Here is a 24,062-nt window from a genome sequence, read left to right as displayed (position 1 = left end):
GACTCCCTGACATAGCAGCAATCTCCCTCTCTCCCTCATTAGTCTAGCAATCTCCCTCATGTCACCTAGCCCACATTACACGGTTACATCATAGTTACCTCCCCTCCTGCATTCTGCAGGAGACTCCCTGACATAGCAGCAATCTCCCTCTCTCCCTCATTAGCCTAGCAATCTTCCTCATGTCACCTAGCCCACATTATACTGTTACATCATAGTTACCTCCCCTCCTGCATTCTGCTCGAGACTCCCTGACATAGCAGCAATTTCCCTCTCTCCCTCATTAGTCTAGCAATCTCCCTCATGTCACCTAGCCCACATTATACTGTTACATCATAGTTACCTCCCCTCCTGCATTCTGCAGGAGACTCCCTGACATAGCAGCGATCTCCCTCTCTCCCTCATTAGTCTAGCAATCTCCATCATGTCACCTAGTCCACATTAAAATGTTACATCATAGTTGCCTCCCCTCCTGCATTCTGCAGGAGACTCCCTGAAATAACAGAAATCTCCCTCTCTCCCTCATTAGTCTAGCAATCTCCCTCATGTCACCTAGCCCACATTACACGGTTACATCATAGTTACCTCCCCTCCTGCATTCTGCAGGAGACTCCCTGACATAGCAGCAATCTCCCTCTCTCCCTCATTAGTCTAGCAATCTCCCTCATGTCACCTAGCCCACATTACACTGTTACATCATAGTTACCTCCCCTCCTGCATTCTGCAGGAGACTCCCTGACATAGCAGCAATCTCCCTCTCTCCCTCATTAGTCTAGCAATCTCCCTCATGTCACCTAGCCCACATTACACTGTTACATCATAGTTACCTCCCCTCCTGCATTCTGCAGGAGACTCCCTGACATAGCAGCAATCTCCCTCTCTCCCTCATTAGTCTAGCAATCTCCCTCATGTCACCTAGCCCACATTACACGGTTACATCATAGTTACCTCCCCTCCTGCATTCTGCAGGAGACTCCCTGACATAGCAGAAATCTCCCTCTCTCCCTCATTAGCCTAGCAATCTCCCTCATGTCACCTAGCCCACATTATACTGTTACATCATAGTTACCTCCCCTCCTGCATTCTGCAGGAGACTCCCTGACATAGCAGCAATCTCCCTCTCTCCCTCATTAGTCTAGCAATCTCCCTCATGTCACCTAGCCCACATTACACTGTTACATCATAGTTACCTCCCCTCCTGCATTCTGCAGGAGACTCCCTGACATAGCAGCAATCTCCCTCTCTCCCTCATTAGTCTAGCAATCTCCCTCATGTCACCTAGCCCACATTACACTGTTACATCATAGTTACCTCCCCTCCTGCATTCTGCAGGAGACTCCCTGACATAGCAGCAATCTCCCTCTCTCCCTCATTAGTCTAGCAATCTCCCTCATGTCACCTAGCCCACATTACACTGTTACATCATAGTTACCTCCCCTCCTGCATTCTGCAGGAGACTCCCTGACATAGCAGCAATCTCCCTCTCTCCCTCATTAGTCTAGCAATCTCCCTCATGTCACCTAGCCCACATTACACTGTTACATCATAGTTACCTCCCCTCCTGCATTCTGCAGGAGACTCCCTGACATAGCAGCAATCTCCCTCTCTCCCTCATTAGTCTAGCAATCTCCCTCATGTCACCTAGCCCACATTACACGGTTACATCATAGTTACCTCCCCTCCTGCATTCTGCAGGAGACTCCCTGACATAGCAGCAATCTCCCTCTCTCCCTCATTAGTCTAGCAATCTCCCTCATGTCACCTAGCCCACATTACACTGTTACATCATAGTTACCTCCCCTCCTGCATTCTGCAGGAGACTCCCTGACATAGCAGCAATCTCCCTCTCTCCCTCATTAGTCTAGCAATCTCCCTCATGTCACCTAGCCCACATTACACTGTTACATCATAGTTACCTCCCCTCCTGCATTCTGCAGGAGACTCCCTGACATAGCAGCAATCTCCCTCTCTCCCTCATTAGTCTAGCAATCTCCCTCATGTCACCTAGCCCACATTACACGGTTACATCATAGTTACCTCCCCTCCTGCATTCTGCAGGAGACTCCCTGACATAGCAGAAATCTCCCTCTCTCCCTCATTAGTCTAGCAATCTCCCTCATGTCACCTAGCCCACATTACACGGTTACATCATAGTTACCTCCCCTCCTGCATTCTGCAGGAGACTCCCTGACATAGCAGCAATCTCCCTCTCTCCCTCATTAGCCTAGCAATCTTCCTCATGTCACCTAGCCCACATTATACTGTTACATCATAGTTACCTCCCCTCCTGCATTCTGCTCGAGACTCCCTGACATAGCAGCAATTTCCCTCTCTCCCTCATTAGTCTAGCAATCTCCCTCATGTCACCTAGCCCACATTATACTGTTACATCATAGTTACCTCCCCTCCTGCATTCTGCAGGAGACTCCCTGACATAGCAGCAATCTCCCTCTCTCCCTCATTAGTCTAGCAATCTCCCTCATGTCACCTAGCCCACATTACACTGTTACATCATAGTTACCTCCCCTCCTGCATTCTGCAGGAGACTCTTTGACATAGCAGCAATCTCCCTCTCTCCCTCATTAGTCTAGCAATCTCCCTCATGTCACCTAGCCCACATTACACTGTTACATCATAGTTACCTCCCCTCCTGCATTCTGCAGGAGACTCCCTGAAATAGCAGCAATATCCCTCTCTCCCTCATTAGTCTAGCAATCTCCCTCATGTCACCTAGCCCACATTACACTGTTACATCATAGTTACCTCCCCTCCTGCATTCTGCAGGAGACTCCCTGACATAGCAGCAATCTCCCTCTCTCCCTCATTAGTCTAGCATTCTCCCTCTTGTCACCTAGCCCACATTACACAGTTACATCATAGTAACTTCCCCTCCTGCATTCTGCAGGAGACTCCCTGAAATAGCAGCAATCTCCCTCTCTTCCTCATTAGTCTGGCAATCTCTCTCATGTCACCTAGCCCACATTATACTGTTACATCATAGTTACCTCCCCTCCTGCATTCTGCAGGAGACTCCCTGACATAGCAGCAATCTCCCTATCTTCCTCATTAGTCTGGCAATCTCTCTCATGTCACCTAGCCCACATTACACTGTTACATCATAGTTACCTCCCCTCCTGCATTCTGCAGGAGACTCCCTGACATAGCAGCAATCTCCCTCTCTCCCTCATTAGTCTAGCAATCTCCCTCACGTCACCTAGCCCACATTACACTGTTACATCATAGTTACCTCCCCTCCAGCATTCTGCAGGAGACTCCCTGACATAGCAGCGATCTCCCTCTCTCCCTCATTAGTCTAGCAATCTCCATCATGTCACCTAGTCCACATTAAAATGTTACATCATAGTTGCCTCCCCTCCTGCATTCTGCAGGAGACTCCCTGAAATAACAGCAATCTCCCTCTCTCCCTCATTAGTCTAGCAATCTCCCTTATGTCACCTAGCCCACATTACACAGTTACATCATAGTTACTTCCCCTCCTGCATTCTGCAGGAGACTCACTGAAATAGCAGCAATATCCCTCTCTCTCTCTCTCATTAGTCTAGCAATCTCCCTCATGTCACCTAGCCCACATTACACTGTTACATCATAGTTACCTCCCCTCCAGCATTCTGCAGGAGACTCCCTGAAATAGCAGCAATCTCCCTCATTAGTCTAGCAATTGTCATCATGTCACCTAGCCCACATTACAATGTTACATCATAGTTGCCTCCCCTCCTGCATTCTGCAGGGGACTCCCTGACATAGCAGCAATCTCCCTCTCTTCCTCATTAGTCTAGCAATCTCCCTCATGTCACCTAGCCCACATTACACAGTTACATCATAGTTACCTCCCCTCCTGCATTCTGCAGGAGACTCCCTGACATAGCAGCAATCTCCCCCTCTCCCTCATCAGTCTGGCAATCTCTCTCAGGTCACCTAGCCCACATTACACTGTTACATCATAGTTACCTCCCCTCCTGCATTCTGAAGGAGATTCCCTGACATAACAGCAATCTCCCTCATTAGTCTAGCAATCTCCCTCATATCACTTAGCCCACATTACTCTGTTACAGCGGGATGCAGTAACAATCCCGGCGGTCGGAATCCCAACACTTTCTCCCTCTATGGGTGTCCACAAGACCCATAGAGGGAGAATAAATTAGTGTGCCGAGTGTAGCGAGGTACCGGACCCGCTGCGTGGCGAGCGCAGCTAGCCCGCAAGGGGGGGCAATCCACATTCCCCCCTTGTCGGGATTTCGGCGGTCGGGATTCCGGCGTCTGGATTTTGAACGCCAGGATTCCGACCACCGGGATTTAGTACCAATCCCGTTACATCATAGTTACCTCCCCTCCTGTATTCTGCACGAGACTCCCTGACATAGCAGCAATCTCCCTCTCTTCCTCATTAGTCTAGCAATCTCTCTCAGGTCACCTAGCCCACATTACACTGTTACACCATAGTTACCTCCCCTCCTGCATTCTGCAGGAGACTCCCTGACATAGCAGCAATCTCCCTCTCTCCCTCATTAGTCTGGCAATCTCTCTCAGGTCACCTAGCCCACATTACACAGTTACATCATTTTTACCTCCCCTCCAGCATTCTGCAGGAGACTCCCTGACATAGCAGCGATCTCCCTCATTAGTCTAGCAATCTCCATCATGTCACCTAGTCCACATTAAAATGTTACATCATAGTTGCCTCCCCTCCTGCATTCTGCAGGAGACTCCCTGAAATAACAGCAATCTCCCTCTCTCCCTTATTAGTGTACCAATCTCCCTCATGTCACCTAGCCCACATTACACTGTTACATCATAGTTACCTTCCCTCCTGCATTCTGCAGGAGACTCCCTGACATAGCAGCAATCTCCCTCTCTCCCTCATTAGTCTAGCAATCTCCCTCATGTCACCTAGCCCACATTACACTGTTACATCATAGTTACCTCCCCTCCTGGGTTCTGCAGGAGACTCCCTGACACAGCAGCAAACTCCCTCTCTCCCTCATTAGTCTAGAGATCTCCCTCATGTCCCTTAGCCCACATTACACTGTTACAGCGGGATGCAGTAACAATCCCGGCGGTCAGAATCCCAACACTTTCTCCCTCTATGGGTGTCCACAAGACCCATAGAGGGAGAATAAATTAGTGTGCCGAGTGTAGCGAGGTACTGGACCCGCTGCGTGGCGAGCGCAGCAAGCCCGCAAGTGGGGGCAATCCACGTCCCCCTTGTCGGGATTTCGGCGGTCCTGGCGTCTGGATTTTGAACGCCGGGATTCTGACCACTGGGATTTAGTACCAATCCCGTTACATCATAGTTACCTTCCCTCCTGCATTCTGCAGGAGACTCCCTGACATAGCAGCAATCTCCCTCTCTCCCTCATTAGTCTAACAATCTACCTCATGTCACCTAGCCCACATTATACCGTTACATTTTTGGGGAAACAAGGAATGAGAGATAGATACATTTACATTGAATCAACAGCATATTTGCAAGTATAGTATAGCTTACCAATGCTACTTTCAGACCGCAAAACTGGCTTTGACCAGGTATTTTGAAACGTTTCTAAAAACGGGCCTGCCAGGTAAAACCCCTTTCACACCGCATCTCTTAAACAGGATATTACCGTTTAAGTGCCATTTGACAGCCGGGATCGTAAGGCACGAGGTACCGGCGCATGGGGGTTTTCTTAAACACATTGGGGGGGGGTCCACTCTGAGCCAGGTCCCCTCTGCGTTGGTCCCTCTGAGCCAGCGCAGTGCATATTTAACGAGCCGGCCGAGCATTACATATGCGCATATGTAATGAACGGATAATTTTAAAACGGTAAATTCACTCTGGACCTTTCAGACTGCACATATTACCGTTTTGAAACAGTAAAGAAACTGCAATATACCGTTTAATTTGTGCGGTCTGAAAGGGGCATAAGTGCTTTGGGGCTCATCTACATTTGGATAGAAGTCATTTTACAAGATTCCTCTCAGATGTAGCAGTACACACCCACGCTTCTAGGTGCCACGTTCACAATCTAGTTTTTAAAAGTAGGCAACTAAAAAGCTATCGTTTAGAACAGGCATGTCCAAACCATGGCCCTCCAGCTGTTGTAAAACTACAAGTCCCATCATGCCTTGCCACAGTTTTGCTATTAGGGAATGCTAAAACTATGTGAGGCATGCTCGGATGTGTAGTTTCACAACAGCTGGAGGGCCACAGTTTGGACATGCCTGGTTTAGAAGGTCGTCTAGTGGGTATGGGGCTTAATAGTGCATTATTATAAAAATACCCAGTTAGTGAAAATGCTACATACATACATAGTAATTTAGTGTTCATTCTAGCACCCGCCATCGTTGAAAACCCGTGCAGTTCTTATTCCCTGCCTGGGGTGTTGCTATCTGCTGTGGTGTTTCTAGCACAGGTCTGGTTTGCATATCAGTGCTGTATACTTGCCTACCTGACCCTCTCCATGATGGAGAAAATGCTCTGTCCCTGGACTTCCCTGGTAATGTAGGATTGCCATCACCTGTGGGGAGCTAGGTAACTGATAAGAAAGGTGTCACCACAGGTGCTGGCAATCCTACATTACCAGGGAAGCCCAGGAACAGAGCATTGTGTCCTCCTGGAGAGGGGCATGCTGGTAGGTATGGATAATGTATGATTACCAGCACCTGTGGGGAGCTAGGTAACTGATAAGAAAGGTGTCACCACAGGTGATGGCAATCCTACATTACCAGGGAAGCCCAGGAGCAGAGCATTGTGTCCTCCTGGAGAGGGGCATGCTGGGAGGTATGAATAATGTAGGATTGTCATCACCTGTGGGGAGCTAGGTAAATAATACGAAAGGTGTCACCACAGGTGATGGCAATCCTACATTACCAGGGAAGCCCAGGGACAGAGCAGGGATGGAGAGGGGCAGGTAGGCAAGTATACAGCACAGTGCTCACTGGTTGCCAGATTCAAACACCCCCCACCCCGGGTATAATTTGCTGCTTTGTGCACAGATATAGTAATATGACCAATGCGAAAGTGGTTACAGTATAAACAACAACAACAACTAATTGAATCGGCCTCATACACCCTGTGATGATACAGCCGCTACCCAGTGAAATCCTGCCCCGTGCAAATTGGATCGGGGATTAGCTGCGAATCCATTTGCAACCCACTCACGATAGTATGAGTCCCCCCTGGGGCGCAGTCTGCACTTGGCCCAGGACTTACTCAGTGTCTGCGAGATTTAGCAAATATTCCAAAATAAAGACAACTCTGAAATCACAAATACTTGGTCCAAAGCGTTTCAGCTATGGCAGAAACTGTGGCCCTCCAGCTGTTGTGAAACTACACATCCCAGCATGCCTTGCCATAGTTTTAGCATTCCCTTATAGCAAAACTGTGGCAAGGCATGATGGGACTTGTAGTTTCACAACAGCTGGAGGGCCATCGTTTGGACATGCCTGAGCTATGGGAAACTTGGCCTGTATCCAGGGCTGGCTGCGTAGGGCAGGCATTCCCAACCACGGTCCTCAAGGCACACCAACAGTGCAGCTTTTACTGATATCCAGGCTTCAGCACAGATGGATTAATCAGAATCCATCAGATACTAATTAAGTCACCTGTGCTCAAGCCTGGATATCTACAAAACCTGCACTGTTGGTGTGCCTTGAGGACCGTGGTTGGGAATGCCTGGCGTAGGGGTACCAGATTCAGGGGTGCCCCCAGGTTCTATAACAAAATTAAGCATAACCCTGAGAAAAGCATCCTTGCAGGTGTTACATTTCTAAGACGCCACGTCCACACTGGGTTCTGACCTCCAGACAGCCACCGGCAAGTTCAAAAGCATTTCCCACTGCGGCCTGTGAGCTAAGCTAACTTTCCCTCACCTACCTGTCACATTGGCCAGGAATTCTCACTGACATACCGTATGTATGAAACATAGATGGTGAACATGTCGGTTTGTTTTTTAAAAATAGAATTTAAAATTTTTCCTCCGTTTTAATATAAACCATTAACGCAAAAATCTCACATACAGTACATGTAGAAATATGGTTCCATGTGCATGCATTGTGTGTGCGTGTCTGTACATTAGATTTATACATGTACGGTACTTAGGGGAACCCAGGGTGGGTTATTATTGCAGCTGGGGTGGGGGGCACTTAAGTTTTAACAAATGTTCATTGCTGAAATTTAAATATTTCACTTAGCAATAACATTGCAATGGTACTTCTTAGTGCAGAGGTGCCCAAACTCGGTCCCCAATGTGACAATCCTGACTAAAAGGCATATAATCTGGTGACATACCTCTGCCATCGGTCCTGGATCTTGGGGGTTTCTGCTTGCTGAGGAAAGCTGTCCACCATCCGGAAGGTAGGAGCTGCACTCTGTGCTGATTATCCACCTGTGCGAATGCTGAAATCACCAAGTCTCTGTATGCTGCACAGCAATTACTGAGGACTGTCCATACTCCTGCAGTATAGCATTGTCTTCCAGCCATGCCTGATGTCATTCTCAGCTTCCCAAGCTACAGCCATTATCACAGGCCACAGGCCTACTGTATTTGCTCCATGCTGAATTCCCCTTCAAACAGCTACTAGAAGTATCCTGGGAAAACACCACCAACTGCGTTCTGTACTTGTCTACCTGACCTTCTCAATGAGGGAGAAATGCTCTGTCCCTGGGCTTCCCTGGTAATGTAGGATTGCCAGCACCTGTGGTGACACCTTTCTTATCAGTTACCTAGCTCCCCACAGTTGCTGGCAATCCTACATTATCCATACCTCCCAGCATGCCCCTCTCCAGGAGGACACAATGCTCTGTTCCTGGGCTTCCCTGGTAATGTATGATTGCCAGCACCTGTGGTGACACCTTTCTTATCAGTTACCTAGCTCACCACAGGTGCTGGCAATCCTACATTATCCATACCTCCCAGCATGCCCCTCTCCAGGAGGACACAATGCTCTGCTCCTGGGCTTCCCTGGTAATGTAGGATTGCCAGCACCTGTGGTGACACCTTTCTTATCAGTTACCTAGCTCCCCACAGGTGCTGGCAATCATACATTATCCATACCTCCCAGCATGCCCCTCTCCAGGAGAACACAATGCTCTGCTCCTGGGCTTCCCTGGTAATGTAGGATTGCCAGCACCTGTGGTGACACCTTTCTTATCAGTTACCTGGCTCCCCACAGGTGATGGCAATCATACATTACCAGGGAAGCCCAGGAACAGAGCATTGTGTCCCTCATGGAGAGGGTCTGGTAGGCAAGCATGTCCCAACTGGCTAGTAGGGATGGCCATTGGTAGTGGGTACTTTTTACATTGATCAAATGGAGGGGCCCAGTGGGGACAGAGATGACTGGCTGCAGCACAGCACACGCTGCTCAGTGCTGAGCTGGGGAGAGAGATTCAGCTACAGCCTGTCCTCTCTCTCCCTATGCGGGTGTGCAATCACACTCGCACCCCACCGGCGCCCGCTCGCACAAATTGGGCAGTTTATTTTCCTCATGGGATGTAGCCACACCCCCTACCGGGGCCCGGGCAACTTGTCAGCGCCCCTGGCCATCGGTATGGTCGCAATCGATGGTGACTATCATTGATGGTGCTACTATTGATGACCTGTTCCATTATGTGTCGGATGAACATCAATGGTTTAAATATAGATGTTCATCAGTTTTATTTCATTGATTGGTTCATGGGCCAATCAGAACCTGGAGGCGGGGCTTCATGTGTGTCATGGTGGAGCGGGATACAGTCATTGGGTCACCAGCATGTTGGTTGACACCATTAGGTCAACATGCATTTTGGTCGACAGGAGTCTAGGTCGACATGGGTTAGGTTGACAGTGTCATTAGGTCGACAAGGTTTTTTTTCCTTTTTTTTTTTGAGCCGACATGTGCCGTCATGCGGTATTTCATGCCCTACCATCCACTAGGGCATGGTGGGAGAATAAAAATGTGTGCCGATCGTAGCGAGGCACCGTGCCCGAAGCATGGTGAGCGCAGCGAGCTATGCGAGGGGATGCAGTGCTACATTACAGTGTCCATGTCAACTGTGTCGACATCGGGACAAAAAAATTGTGAAAAATCCCCATGTCGACCTAGACTCATGTTGACGTAATGGGGTCGACCAACATGCTGGTTACCTAATGATCCACGCCCGGTGGAGCTCTGCTCAGTGTCCCGGCCCCTTGGGGAAAATAAAAAATGTCAGTTATGATTTGCCATCAATGGAGGAAAACCATCTGGTTCTACCCCATCAGTGGCAAAAGTATTCTTCATCGGCCATAAATCATCGATGGTCATCCCTAGTGGCCAGTTCAATGATATCCTCAGCATAGCTGTATGATCCGCTCCGGCTTCTGCGGGAATCTGGTGCGTTTCCATCCTGCTGCGCTGCCCGGCTCCCTCCAGTATCACTGCGGATTCCCGTTCTTCGGTTCCAGGTGGGTTTATCTATAATCATTTAACATCGGGAGCAAGAGGCGGGTAAGTGACCACTAGAGCTATAGGTGGTTGCCCTCAGTTTATGCATGGCATCATAATGGTGCCCAGCCACCGCGCCATCGAATTGGCCAATTTTGGGGCAATTTTTTTTATTTCACAAATCTCTAGGGCATTGTTAAAATTTAGGGGGCAATTCTGCACATGTTACATCTGCCCCACCTGCAGTGCGCATGGTTTTGTCCTTTAGCAAACCAAATGTGCTTTGCAAACCAACCCGAATCGCCCCTTTAGCCTCATACAGAGCTATAAAATGCGCTACAGAGCCCCTCGAAGTGGGTAACTTACGTCTGCTAACCCTTTATTAACAAATCTTGTTCCTCCCACATAATTCAGCCTAACGATGACAAACTCACCTTCTATGTCATTTATTATTGTTTTCTAAATTTCTCCATAAGACACTTTTAGCTCAGGGCTGCCAGGAATTCTGATGCTCTAGGATGCAGGGATTCAAAAAAGTTTGGGGCCCACCGCTTTACCGTTTGTTGCCACTTTGAAGGCTCTGGTGTGCGCCCCGCAAAACCCACAAACAATAATTTGGCTTTACCGTGTAAGGTTTAATACAGTCAAGATCATCCTTCAAACAAGTGACTGGTGCAGGGAGCGGGCATGTAGAACACCCAGTGGACTCCATGTACTCACCAGTGTCCTACATAAGGGTATGGATCACTGGATAGACAGCAAGTTGGTCGACAAGCATTAAGATCAACATGCAGGAAGGTTGACAGATCATTAGGTCAACAAAAGCATTAGGTCGACATTGGGTTTTTTCACAATTTTTTTTGTCCCAAATTTTGACACAGGCGACATGGACACTACGCTCATCACACTATTCTATTCTCCCACCATGCCCTAGTAGATAGTAGGGCATGAAATACTGCCCGTTGGCACATGTCGGCTCAAATTTTTTTTTTCTTAAACCCCATGTCGACCTAATGACCCGTTGACCTAACCCATGTCAACCTTCCTGCATGTCAACCCAATGCTTGTAGACCTGGTGCACGTATCCCCTACATCAGGGCTGGGCAACACCGGCCCTCCAGATGTTGATGAACTACACATCCCAGCATGCCTTGCATCAGTTTCAGCATGGCCACATAGCAAAACTAATGCAAAGCATCCTGGGATGTGTAGTTCATTAACATCTGGAGGGCTGGTGTTGTCCAGCCCTGCAACATAGACACAAATCATCAGACTGATGTTCAAAAAGTTTATTATTTTTATTTTCTTAAACCAAGCACACAGGCTGCACCAGATGCGGAGGGCACTGTATATGCCACACAAGTATCCTTCCACAACACTGCCAAGCTCCCATCCAGGTACAGCAGGATTACTACATCTGTGCAGCCAAGCGGACATGCTCTGACCAGCAGGTATGCCATTATTTGGTCAGCGAGCGTACCGATCCATACATCACTTCCATCGTGCTTGTATATTAGTGCACAATCCAGAGTCTCAGGCAAAGCCAGTTAAATACATTGTACCAAAAACTAAATAAATGAGCGAATACCACGAACGATATTGTTCAGTCTTTGCTGTACGTGGAACAGATTCCTATACAGAGTCATGTGCTGGTGCCCAGAACGCTGGTGCACGATGGGTGCACACCATAGGAATTGGACATTTGGTTTGCACTTTGTCCTCCCCAGGACTGGAGTCACAGTCTGAGCTCCGTATTCCATATCCACACTGGATGCCATGTAGTCTTTCCGGGGAGATATAAACATGCTGATAATTTAGGATAAACCAACGAGGATATTTGTGACTGTTGTGAAGCACTGGTCTCCTCCCTAATTCTCCACCTATATACATATTCCAGTGCAGTGTCTGGGAGAGGAGAACCCGCACATCTAGTTTAGATGGAACATGTGAAGTATCAGCTGTCCTTGGAAGTAGGGTCCTCTGTAGACTCTGGATTTAAAAGGAAAAAGAAAATAAAAATTGATCACGTCACAGTAATGACACCTAAATACCAGATACACTACAAGTATGGACTGCAAATATACAAACAGAAAAATCAGATAACAGCATCCAAGTGCACATGGAGGCCACATTTATGGAGCGGAACTTGGGGTTTTAGTATCTCATTTTTTTTCCTATACAAGTGTGAGGATCAGTGGACCGAATTTAGATTAGTACATAAACACAAACACACTGCCAGTGCCCGACAGCTGCCACTGCCCCCGGTCCATTTGGGGGTGGTGCTGGCCGGCATTTCCGACACCCCTGAAATTTCTTGACGCCTCTTGCTACATTAGCATCGCTGCGATGTGCGAGGACATAGTACAGAGGCAAACACGGCCCAAATCTCAGTGTTCTGGAATCCCATCAAATGTGGTCATGTGATCACGTATAAGTTGGGATGAGCGACCAGACAGATCGCTGTGAGTCTGCTTTCCCTACTGGCTGCCACGTGTGACACTCAGCTGCCACTAACTGGGAAGGGACTCTGACACCAAACTTCTGTTTGTGTTGTGCACAGAAAAAAAGTGCTACGACATTTGGGGGGGGGGGGGGGGGGGGGGAATTTTCGGACCTCAATTCCACATGGGAGCAACCAATCAGAATAGACTGCTCATTTATTTAGCACCTTCTAGAAGACGTAGATAGTATCTGAAATTGAACGCTCATCTTAGTAAATGTCTCCACTTTTGTTGACTCAGGGAAAAGATCTTTCTATGTACGACCCAAAGCGGACAGCTAGGACTGATCGCTAGTTGTTTTGTCCTGAAAGTTGACACGGTCGACATTGGCACCGTATCGGTGCATCACATCCCCTTGCATCACTCGCCATGCTTCCGGCACGGTGCCTCACTACGCTCAACATACTAATTACATTTTCCCTCTACACCAGGGCTGGGCAATTGCGGCCCTCCAGATGTTGATGAACTACATATCCCAGCATGCCTTGCATCAGTTTGAGCATGGCCACATAGCAAAACTAATGCAAAGCATCCTGGGATGTGTAGTTCATCAACATCTGGAGGGCCGCAATTGCCCAGCCCTGCTCTACACACTAGTGCAGGAATGGGGAACCTTTGGCCCTCCAGCTGTTGTTGAACTACACATCTGAGCATGCCCTGCTACAGTTGTACTATTTGGCCATGCTAAAACTGTTGTCGGGCATGCTGGGATGTGTAGTTCAACAGCTGGAGGGCCAAAGGTTCCCCATCCTTGCCCTAGTGGATGCTAAGGCATGAAATCCCGGCTGTTGGCACAAAAAAAAAAAAAAATGTAAAAAAAATTTTTAAAAGTGAATGCGGTAACCTGCATCACTGTCACTGTGCTGGTGTGGAAGAGATGCTGTGAGTAGGAACATCAAAAGGTCCTGCAATATGGGACTGAGACACTGCCTGCTGTTACAGTGTAACCTGGGATTTGGTGGTACGGGATTACAAATACCGGGCATTAGATGGATTCAAATAGTTATGTAAAGTATCGAAAATGTTCACTGCAATACACACACACACACACACACACACGCACACGCGTGTGTGTTTGTCCTCCCCAGGAAACTCCTGATGCAAAATCAGGTCTTGCGGAGAGCAAACTATTACAGTTAAGCTTAATAAAATAATTACTTGCATTATTTTACTGATTGTCTATCACACTGCAGCCGTACTGTAGCGGTAGGGAATATCTGAGAAGCTTTACATTGAATAAAGATAAACAGCACGGACACTACTAGACTAAGTGAAATGTTTTTCCTTATTTATTTTAATATACAAGAACCAGCAAGGGCTCCCAACAGGTGTTCATCTCTAGATGTGAGTGCAGTAGCGGGATTCCTCTAATAGGTGCAAAAGAAAACGGTTGTGACCAGAAAGAAGAATTACAGTTAAAATTAAAAACTTTGTTAATCTTCCAATTGTCTGCAGCGGTCTGTAAGTGGCGTTCTCCCCAGTCCACCCACCTTCCTCTGATGTGGTGACAATTCCCTGCAGTATTCATTCCCTGCCACAAGAGGTCGCCAGGTATCTCATGCAGTCAGTGCACTGGGCAGGTGTCGGGAATCACCACCTGGCACTCATTGCTGGATCACCATTTGACTATGAATACTTGTGTTCCTGCTTATCATCTTGTGCCCGTCAGTTTCCAGAAGGAACTTACGACTGCTCATCAGGTTTGCATATATGACCACTCCGAGTTCTGATTACCTAAGGCCTGTCGACACAATTTATGTCGGCTTTAGTTTGGTCGAACTAATAACCTATGCCCGCATGTAATGCACCTGCTGTGTGACTTAGCCCAGGCCATCACTTGGTCTACAAGAAGTTGGTTGACAAGTATCGGGTCAACACCATTAGGTCGACATGGGTCAAGGCCGGCACAAGCATTAGGTTGACATGGTCTAGGTCAAAAGGTGGACATGGGGTTTTTCATAGAAAATCGCTATAACCTATTATGTGAAATCCAAATACCTACAATCTAACGGTTTAGAAGAAACAGCTTTTGACCTATTTAGAAGGCTGGATAAATCTCCTCATTAATGTGCTGAAGGATAAATTGGGTATATTGGATATATGGCTTCATAGTGGCAACATTGCTCCATTAATGTCAATGCCATTAACAGCCAGTATAAATATATGAATCTATCCTCACCAGCGAAGAGAGCAATCACCCTAGACCCCGTATAGTATTCGGAGGAGGGGAGGCTGAAATGGTGTCGTTATGCATTGACATTACGGCCACACCACCCTGAACACGCCCGATCTCGTCTGATCTCGGAAGCTAAGCAGGGTCAGGCCTGGTTAGTACTTGGATGGGAGACATTACAGTCCTGTATAAAGCCATTATAAACCACACATGGAACCTCCCTGTCACTAGTCCAATGAAGACAAACATTATGTTCCTCATATACTATAGGATATATCAGTTCAGTGAAGTCACTGGGACCCCCCTTGAACATGCAGTCACTGACTATATCCACAATAGGGATGATCATTAAGATTCCTCTTAAGCGCACATTTATTCATATAATGGGTACACATTGAACAATATCGTTAATTATACTGTTATCATTCATATCGTTTACAGAAATCATATATCATATTTCCGACAGGGGGAAATAGTGGCAGGCGCCTATTCTATGTGGTCTTTCCCATCAGCATTGAACAGGCATCTCGGTAGAACGGACCAGACTTTAAAAGCGGTCGGCCTGTTTTGACGAGAATGGCCGTGGATTGTGGAGATCACTCCACAGCAGTTCATGTGGCCACCGGCCTTTTCTCCGATCGGCCGGTGGTACATTGAATAAACAGGCCGAGTACAGGCCAGGTCACGACTGTCAGGATGTCCCGACAGCCGTGACCTGGGATTGAAGCTTAAACGCAATAAGAAGTTACAACAATAAATTTCATCAAGGCAGGAATCACCTGTCTGCAAGATCAGCTCAGCGCGGACAGTCATACACAATAAGTATAACCAGCTACAACTGACCAAGCCTGACAATACAGCAGGAACAAGCTGGGAAACTGGGGCAAATTTACAATATCCAAAGCAGAACTACAACTACCAGGCGTCACCTAAGGACCTTCAAACCAGTTACCAGGGCTGAGGCTAGCTGCCTACACCAGATACCGGGGCTGAGGCTAGCTGCCTACACCAGTTATCAGGGTTGAGGCTAGCTGCCTACACCAGTTACCGGGGCTAGCTGCCTACACCAGTTACCGGGGCTAGCTGCCTACACCAGTTACCGGGGCTAGCTGCCTACACCAGTTACCGGGGCTAGCTGCCTACACCAGTTACCGGGGCTGGGGCTAGCTGCCTACACCAGTTACCGGGGCTAGCTGCCTACACCAGTTACCGGGGCTAGCTGCCTACACCAGTTACCGGGGCTAGCTGCCTACACCAGTTACCGGGGCTGGGGCTAGCTGCCTACACCAGTTACCGGGGCTAGCTGCCTACACCAGTTACCGGGGCTGGGGCTAGCTGCCTACACCAGTTACCGGGGTTGGGGCTAGCTGCCTACACCAGTTATCGGGGTTGGGGCTAGCTGCCTACACCAGTTATCGGGGCTAGCTGCCTACACCAGTTACCGGGGCTAGCTGCCTACACCAGTTACCGGGGCTAGCTGCCTACACCAGTTACCGGGGCTGGGGCTAGCTGCCTACACCAGTTACCGGGGCTGGGGCTAGCTGCCTACACCAGTTACCGGGGCTGGGGCTAGCTGCCTACACCAGTTACCGGGGCTGGGGCTAGCTGCCTACACCAGTTACCGGGGCTGGGGCTAGCTGCCTACACCAGTTATCGGGGCTGGGGCTAGCTGCCTACACCAGTTATCGGGGTTGGGGCTAGCTGCCTACACCCATCACTGCCGTAGCAAGTTCTGTATCGGAGAATGAGGAACTTTAGGACCACTGGATTTTGACATTTCTCTTATGTTTATTTCGTCTGATTCACTCAGGTGCAACTTCGTCCCTGTCATTGGGGGGTTTGGAAACGCCCAGAGTGAACGCCTTCATCGAGTTTCACACTCACTGGGGAGTTTGCTCATTGATGGGCAGACATGTGTGGACGCAGAGGACCACCTAGGGTGCGCCTATAGAAATGCTGGGTGTAACCCTGCGAATACATGATGTCAGCGCCTGCCCGAATCCATCAGGAAACGTACACTACAACAGTCCGTCCAGGCTGAGGTTTCTTTGCGAACAGTGTAAAAATCATTTGATAGTGAGCGGGCAAGCGTGTTAGCGAACGCATCTGCTCGCATGCTAGTGAGGGGCTGGATGTTCTGAATCAGGCCCCTTGTGTCAGCATACCCAATATCTAGATTACTCCCTAATGCTGGCCATACATCAGAAAGATCGATTGCGCTCATGATTGTGTCCAATTTCCCTTCAATACCCCGGCAGTCCTTGGTGGTTTTTGGACACACAATCTGCATACAATCCATCTACAATCAATTGAGATTGTATGATTGGGTACAATATCTTTCTGATGTATGGCCACCTTAATACTTGCGTATAAAACGGTATATTGTATCTGGAGATGAAAGCATACAGACCATAGGATGCCATGTACATCAAATCACTGAAGTGCTGTAACCTAAATATGTGGTGTGCGTATAGCTAGGCCCACCCGGGGGGGGGGGATGGTGACCTCTGATGAGGACAGCTTCCAGCCTGCTTGTGACTGGAGCATGATAAAACCTACAGCCCCCGGCCCCTCCCACGACATACAGAGAGGCACGTACACAATGTCACACAAGTACAGCGGTGAGAGGGATTGCACTGGGAAGGAACTGCACACGTTATAGATTGCATGGTTCTTGGTCTGCTGGCGTACAACAAGATCAGAAATCTCAAGATATTTACAAAAGAACTATACAAAATATATGCACCTTGGATACACAGATATACAAAACATAAATTGAAACAAAAAAAGGTTGTTTTTTTGTAAACACTACCATAAATATAAACGTCAAATTATATATATATATATATATATGAAATGATTGTTACAAACATTCGTCAGACGATCTCCTTGTTTTACTCAACAAATACAGATCCATATAAAAGATGTCTAATTACTTTCTGTAGAACATTCATTCGGATGACATTAGACATGACCCCACCGGCAGCCATAAGTGTACACACAGACAACTTACCACTCAACCTTTTGAATCTCTGCTTGGCTGCCGCTCGCTCCTTGGCATCAAAATACCAGACGGTCAGAGCATATCTGTAGGACGGACAGATGCAACAGTCAGATACGGAACACGATCGTCTATCGGCGCGCTGTACATTGTCAGACGCTCTGTACGTACCTGGTGGCGTAGGAGGGCTGAACTTCATGGGGGTTACGTCGGTCAGACCAGAAAAGCAGCAAACGGTCAAAGAGGGGTTCAACATCAGCCACGCGTGAGCCATTGTCGGGGAATATTCGCAATATGCCACCGTGAACCTGCGACAATCAGCGGACGAGTCATAAACACCAAATGGATTCCTCCCACAGTAATAAAATGATATGGAATTCAAACCAAACAAGGGACAGAACAATAGCATAATCAATATATATTTTTGTAATTAAAACAGATATCGATAGGCTTTGCCATAATATCCCTTTCATCCGGGACACTTAAGATTTATACAGGTTCGGTGGCAAAGTAAAACCAGGGGAAATACGTGAATTTAGCCAAACCACATTACCAGTCATTGATATAGCGCACACATATTCCGCAGCGCTGTACAGAGAATATTTGAACATTCACATCTGTCCCTGCACCATGGAGCTTACAATCTGTATTCCCTACCACATGTACACGCGCACACAGACATTCTAGGGTTAATTTGTTGGGAGCCAATTAGCCTACCCGTATATTTTTGGACTGCGGGAGGAAACCGGAGTACCCGGAGGAAACCCACGCAAGTACGGGGAGAATATACAAACTCCACACAGTTAGAGCCATGGTGGGGATCGAACCCATGACCTCAGTGCCAGTGAGGCAGTAATGCTAATCATTACACTCCAAATATATACTGGTAGGTTAATTGGCTCCCAAAAAATTAACCCTACAATGTCTGTGTGCGTGTACATGTGGTAGGGAATATAGATTGTAAGCTCCACTGGTGCAGGGACTGATGTGAATGTTCTAATATTCTCTGTACAGCGCTAAGGAATCTGTGTGTGCTATATAAGAAACTGGTAATAAATAAATAAATAATATATGGTCCGTGCTGCCAGAGATATTATGGGGATTCTACTTCTAGAAGACACGGTTACATAAAGCGGTTTTCCTACCTTGGCATCCCAGTTCTTGTTCAGGTAGTAGATGCAGGTAATGCAGCGACCGTCGCCAGTGGGGTTATCCACGTGCCGTACATACCCAGCCCCATTGCCAGGGTAACAAGCTACCATTGCCTGAAAATACAAATATGCATAGCTTTATTTATAACAGTGCACAAATTCAGACATTAAACAACTCGCTTTGAGCAATCAAGCTGGACGGCGTAAACTTATTTTAGGGGGGGGAATAAAATGCTCACACATGCAGTTTTATGGTGGAACAAACATCTAATTTAGTCAGGAAGGTCAGAGAGGCTTTACGCAATGCCTGGTTCATTTGCTAGTGTTACACGTAAATAGTATACTAGTTTTACCCCTTTCAGACATAAGTGACAATCTTGGGCTTTTTCACATGAAAATGCATGAACCCGGGACTAGCGTATGTCTGAAAGGGTCCCAAGCACCGGGAATCGACCCGGGTCTCTAAATACCCGGGATCGAACCCGGGAGTGAAAACCTGGGTAGTTTGTCTGAAAGGGGTATAAGTGGCAAATGTCAACTCAATACTGCCGACACCGAATCAGTGTAGAAATGACAATGTCAAACACTATATTGTCATTTTATTTTTTTAGAATAAGGCACAGGTTCTCAGAGTCAGTCCTCGGGACCCCACACAGGGCATGTTTTGCAGGTCTCCTCACTGTATCAAGTGAAATAATTAGCTCCACCTGTGGATCTTTTAAAATGTGTCAGTCAGTAATGAGTGCACCTGTCCGGTGACCTGAAAAATGAGAACTGTGTGGGGTCCTGCACACACACACACACACACACACGGCATTTTCTGTGGTCTACACAAATATAGAACGCCAACTGTAAATTAAAAGATGAAGGCCGCAAAGGGGACACCGAAGGATAACAGGTATTTGACACATTTTAGCGAACACGACAAAAGTTGTTCACACAGTATAACGCAGAGTGAATTAAACGGTTGGAAGAAGACATCCAGAGGAGGGAGAGAAACCATATACAGATCACACTGCACACATATAGTTATGGGGTTGCTTGGTACTCATTAACCCTTTGCGTGCCAATTTGTCAAAATAGGTGCGGAAGTTTCCAAGCAAACATTTTTATTCATCATAATGACCTGTAATGTTACCTTATATAGGAAATATGATCCTTTTTATTTTATTTATTTTTACACAACATTTTTTTGGTTTGAATTTATATACCAAATGTGAGCGCCGCTGGCATTTTTACTATAAATGGGCGCACACAGAAGTGCAATGTGGCAATATGGGCATTATGCAGATTAAAAGTTGTGCAACAGGTGCCAGCCACACTGAGGGGATGGCACAGACACTAGCGGGTAACCAGGAGTAATGCCGGACATGGGTGTATGTCATACGGAGTGTTCCAGTAACTTCTCACCAAAAATAAATAACAGTAACACACACATACAGGTGCGCTGTCCCCAATTCACATGATGGAACCCAGGATTACTGATTACTACCAGTATGGGAGCAGAGAGTCTCACCTTGGATCTCTCCTTCACATAGTATTGGCCTAGTTGGTTTCCGCACAACACCACTAGTCGGTCAATTACTGACAGAACAAGTCCAATGGCCTCACACCCTTCTTCTGTGCCAGAGATCCATGTGATCTTATCTCCCCGCAGGTGCCTCTTGGAAACTCCTCGGAGGTGTCCTGCCAGCTGGCCATCCTTCAGGGCCCCATTCTTGTGCAAACGCCTGACCTGCTCCAGCACCTGATCCCCCAGTGCTTCACCCAAGATGTGATCCAGGTAACAGTAGCCAGACGTGAGCAAGCAAGGCGCAATGTGCTCCAGTGCCAGCTTCTCCAGGTCCAGGGTCAGGCTACGGTTGAGAGGCATTGCTTGGGCAGGTGGCGAGGAGGTGCCAGGTGTCATAGGCAACTCAGAAATGATGGCAGAGCATTGCGCCAATGTACAGAGTACCTTTAGCTTGCCAAATAATTTGGGCAGAGGTGCATGTGCAGTATCCAGGAGATGTCCAATGGAATAGCACCCTGAGGAGATGCCAGATGAATCCGCACCAGAAGCCCCCAATGTAGGCCAGACCCTCAAGTTTGGTGCAAAATTCAGGGAATATCCAGGCAATAAGTATGGTGCAATATTGTGATGGTATATCCAGTCTTCAGGCTACATAGGCCTATGTGTATGACTGCATACTTGGCAAGTCCCTGGCATACATCTGTTCCCCACCTGCACAAATATATACTGTATATAGAGAAATGTTATGTATGGAAGTTATGTGTATATGTGTCCTGGAGGTATGCAGCCAGTGTGGTGTATGGGGGTTATGTGTGTCCTGGAGGTAGGCAGCCAGTATTATGTATGGGGGTTATGTGTGTCCTGGAGGTATGCAGCCAGTGTGGTGTATGGGGGTTATGTGTGTCCTGGAGGTATGCAGCCAGTGTGGTGTATGGGGGTTATGTGTGTCCTGGAGGTATGCAGCCAGTGTGGTGTATGGAGGTTATGTGTGTCCTGAAGGTATGCAGCCAGTGTGCTGTATGGAGGTTATGTGTGTCCTGGAGGTATGCAGCCAGCGTGGTGTATGGGGGTTATGTGTGTCCTGAAGGTATGCAGCCAGTGTGCTGTATGGAGGTTATGTGTGTCCTGGAGGTATGCAGCCAGGGTGGTGTATGGAGGTTATGTATGTCCTGCAGCCAGTGTGGTGTATGGAGGTTATGTGTGTCCTGGAGTCCTGCAGCCAGTGTGCTGTATGTGGGTCATGTAGCTGTATGGAGGCCGGCAGCTACGTGTCTATAGATGCATAGTATCCAGCCCTATATAAGCAGCACCTACTACGTGCAGGATGAGAGCTCTCCACTCGCGGGGCGTGGCCTCCACATTGCAGTTTAAACCCGGGGACACGCCCAGAGCGCGCCTGCCAATCAGCGCACAGAGGGGCGCGGCCTGTAAACGCAGGGAGGATGGGCCAGTCAGCACGTGCTCGAGGGACACAAGGAAGCCGCCGGCGATAGGCTCAACTGCTGTGGGCGTGGCCAGGTCGCTAGGAGACGGCGTCTAAGTAGGCGTGTCATCCGCCATTGAGGAATCCCGGCTTTGCATGTAGCCTCTGTAGGAATCAGGATGTACATCGGTCGATCGGCCATCGATGGCGAAAACATCGACGGGCGTAAGTCCACGGCTGTGTTAGCGTGCTGCCCCCGCCCTCGTATTGATATACTGCTCATGTACCAGGCGGGAGACCTCTCCCTGTACCCGGGCACTACTAGAAGCCCTGGGTTCAATAAAACATCGGCTCAACCGCACCGGTGGCGACACATCGATGGTCGAAGAAGCAAAATTACACTAGTACTAGTGACCCGGGACCTCCGCTGGATGCAGCATGGAATATACTAAGTGTTGAAAACTGCGGCCTCACATTTCTAGTTAGCAGCTTAATAGCACTGAGTATAATTAAGGAGCCGGACATTCTAAAGAAGCGAATGAGAGCTAACGTGTATTACTCTGTTACCCAGCGTTCCCCAGCTAGAAATACGTTGAGTCATCTCTGGTTTCCAGTATGTGCTGGAGGTTTATGGGAGGACTGGAGATCACAGAGGGAAGGAAAGGGGCGGGGGTCTATATATGACCCTGACAGCTCATCACAGCTAAAAATACACATATACAACATGTCGTTACACAGAGCAGGAAATCACTGCTATAGGCACAGCTTGTACAACCCATACAAGGACACCGGCCCAGGGGCGGATTGGGATGGAAAACCAGCCCGGGAAATTTCAGGAAGCAGCCCTAATGGGGGTGGAGTCTGTCGATGGGGGCGGGGTTTGTAGAGTAAGCAGAATTGTTAACTGGAGAATGAATAATTAACGATAATGAGCATAAACTACACAGTATTTTAAACAATTTCACACACAAAAACAGTGTTGTATGTACGGGACTTAAAACATTTGTCCCATGGTGCATAACCCCATGCATAATACTCATTTCCTTTTATTTTTGCAAATAAATTTACATCAACAATATAAATATGGGAATAGGTTAAGCCCCATACACACTTGGCTATATAGTAAAAGATATCACTAAAAAAGGGCCCTTCTGAGTGATATGTTTTACTATATCGCCTAGTGTAGACACTGATTATCATTCACAATGCGTGCTCCTATGCATTGTTAACAATCCCTTCCCTCGTCCTGCATGTTGTCGCTCCCAATAATGGTGTCGGCAGGGATCGGCAGTGTGTTTGGGGCTTTACACTATATTTTTGCTGGTGCAGTGGATTGTTTTAAACTAAAACAAGAGTTACAGCAACTCTAAAAAATGGGAATATTTAGAATCAGGATGAATAATTAAATAGAGAAAATGCAGGGCAGATAGCTACTGTACATACATTTGCATACTTTATAAAATAAAGCATACACTGAAGGTATACATGAGCAATTGCTACAGAAGCCATGGGCTTCAAACAGTTAACTCACCACTTGTGTGGGGCATACTTGCTTTTAAAAACTAGTTTCAGGGAGATTTTATCTGCTAGTAGATTGAGGCACTTAGAGGTGTGTCATGCTCCACCTAGGGGTGTGTGTCTTAATCCACCTATGGGCGTACTTATCGCTACTATGGGGGGTGTTCTCCAGTGGCTGGAGAAAACTCTGGAACACTCTGGGCCTAAATCAGATGTGTATGTTGCTGCATGTAGCACTGCACTAAACCTTTGAAAGAACGTGTGTGTGTGTGTGTGTGTGTATGTATGAGAGAGACAGAGAGAAGAAAAGAGAGACAGAGAGAAGAAAAGAGAGAATGCATGTGTCAGAAACTGAGAAGTGTGTGAGAGACACAAAGGTGG

At 47.6% G+C, this 24,062-nt stretch overlaps 1 protein-coding gene across 1 annotated transcript; it reads right to left on the bottom strand.

The window, feature by feature from the left end:
• Positions 1 to 11,675: 11,675 nt before the first annotated feature.
• On the bottom strand, positions 11,676 to 21,389 carry EGLN3 (egl-9 family hypoxia inducible factor 3). The gene is made up of 5 exons (XM_083167714.1): positions 20,744 to 21,389; positions 19,222 to 19,341; positions 18,248 to 18,384; positions 18,089 to 18,162; positions 11,676 to 12,390 (listed from the first exon to the last, which is right to left on the bottom strand). Exons 1-5 carry the CDS (start codon positions 21,134 to 21,136, stop codon positions 12,356 to 12,358), a joined length of 759 nt encoding a protein of 252 aa, XP_083023840.1. The 5' UTR covers positions 21,137 to 21,389; the 3' UTR covers positions 11,676 to 12,355.
• Positions 21,390 to 24,062: the final 2,673 nt, after the last annotated feature.

Source organism: Crinia signifera, chromosome 12 (assembly GCF_055691185.1).
Source record: "Crinia signifera chromosome 12, ASM5569118v1, whole genome shotgun sequence".
NCBI classification, from domain to species: Eukaryota; Metazoa; Chordata; class Amphibia; order Anura; family Myobatrachidae; genus Crinia; species Crinia signifera.
Note: the sequence above shows the minus strand (reverse complement) of the source record. Positions and strands in the feature narration are given on the sequence as shown.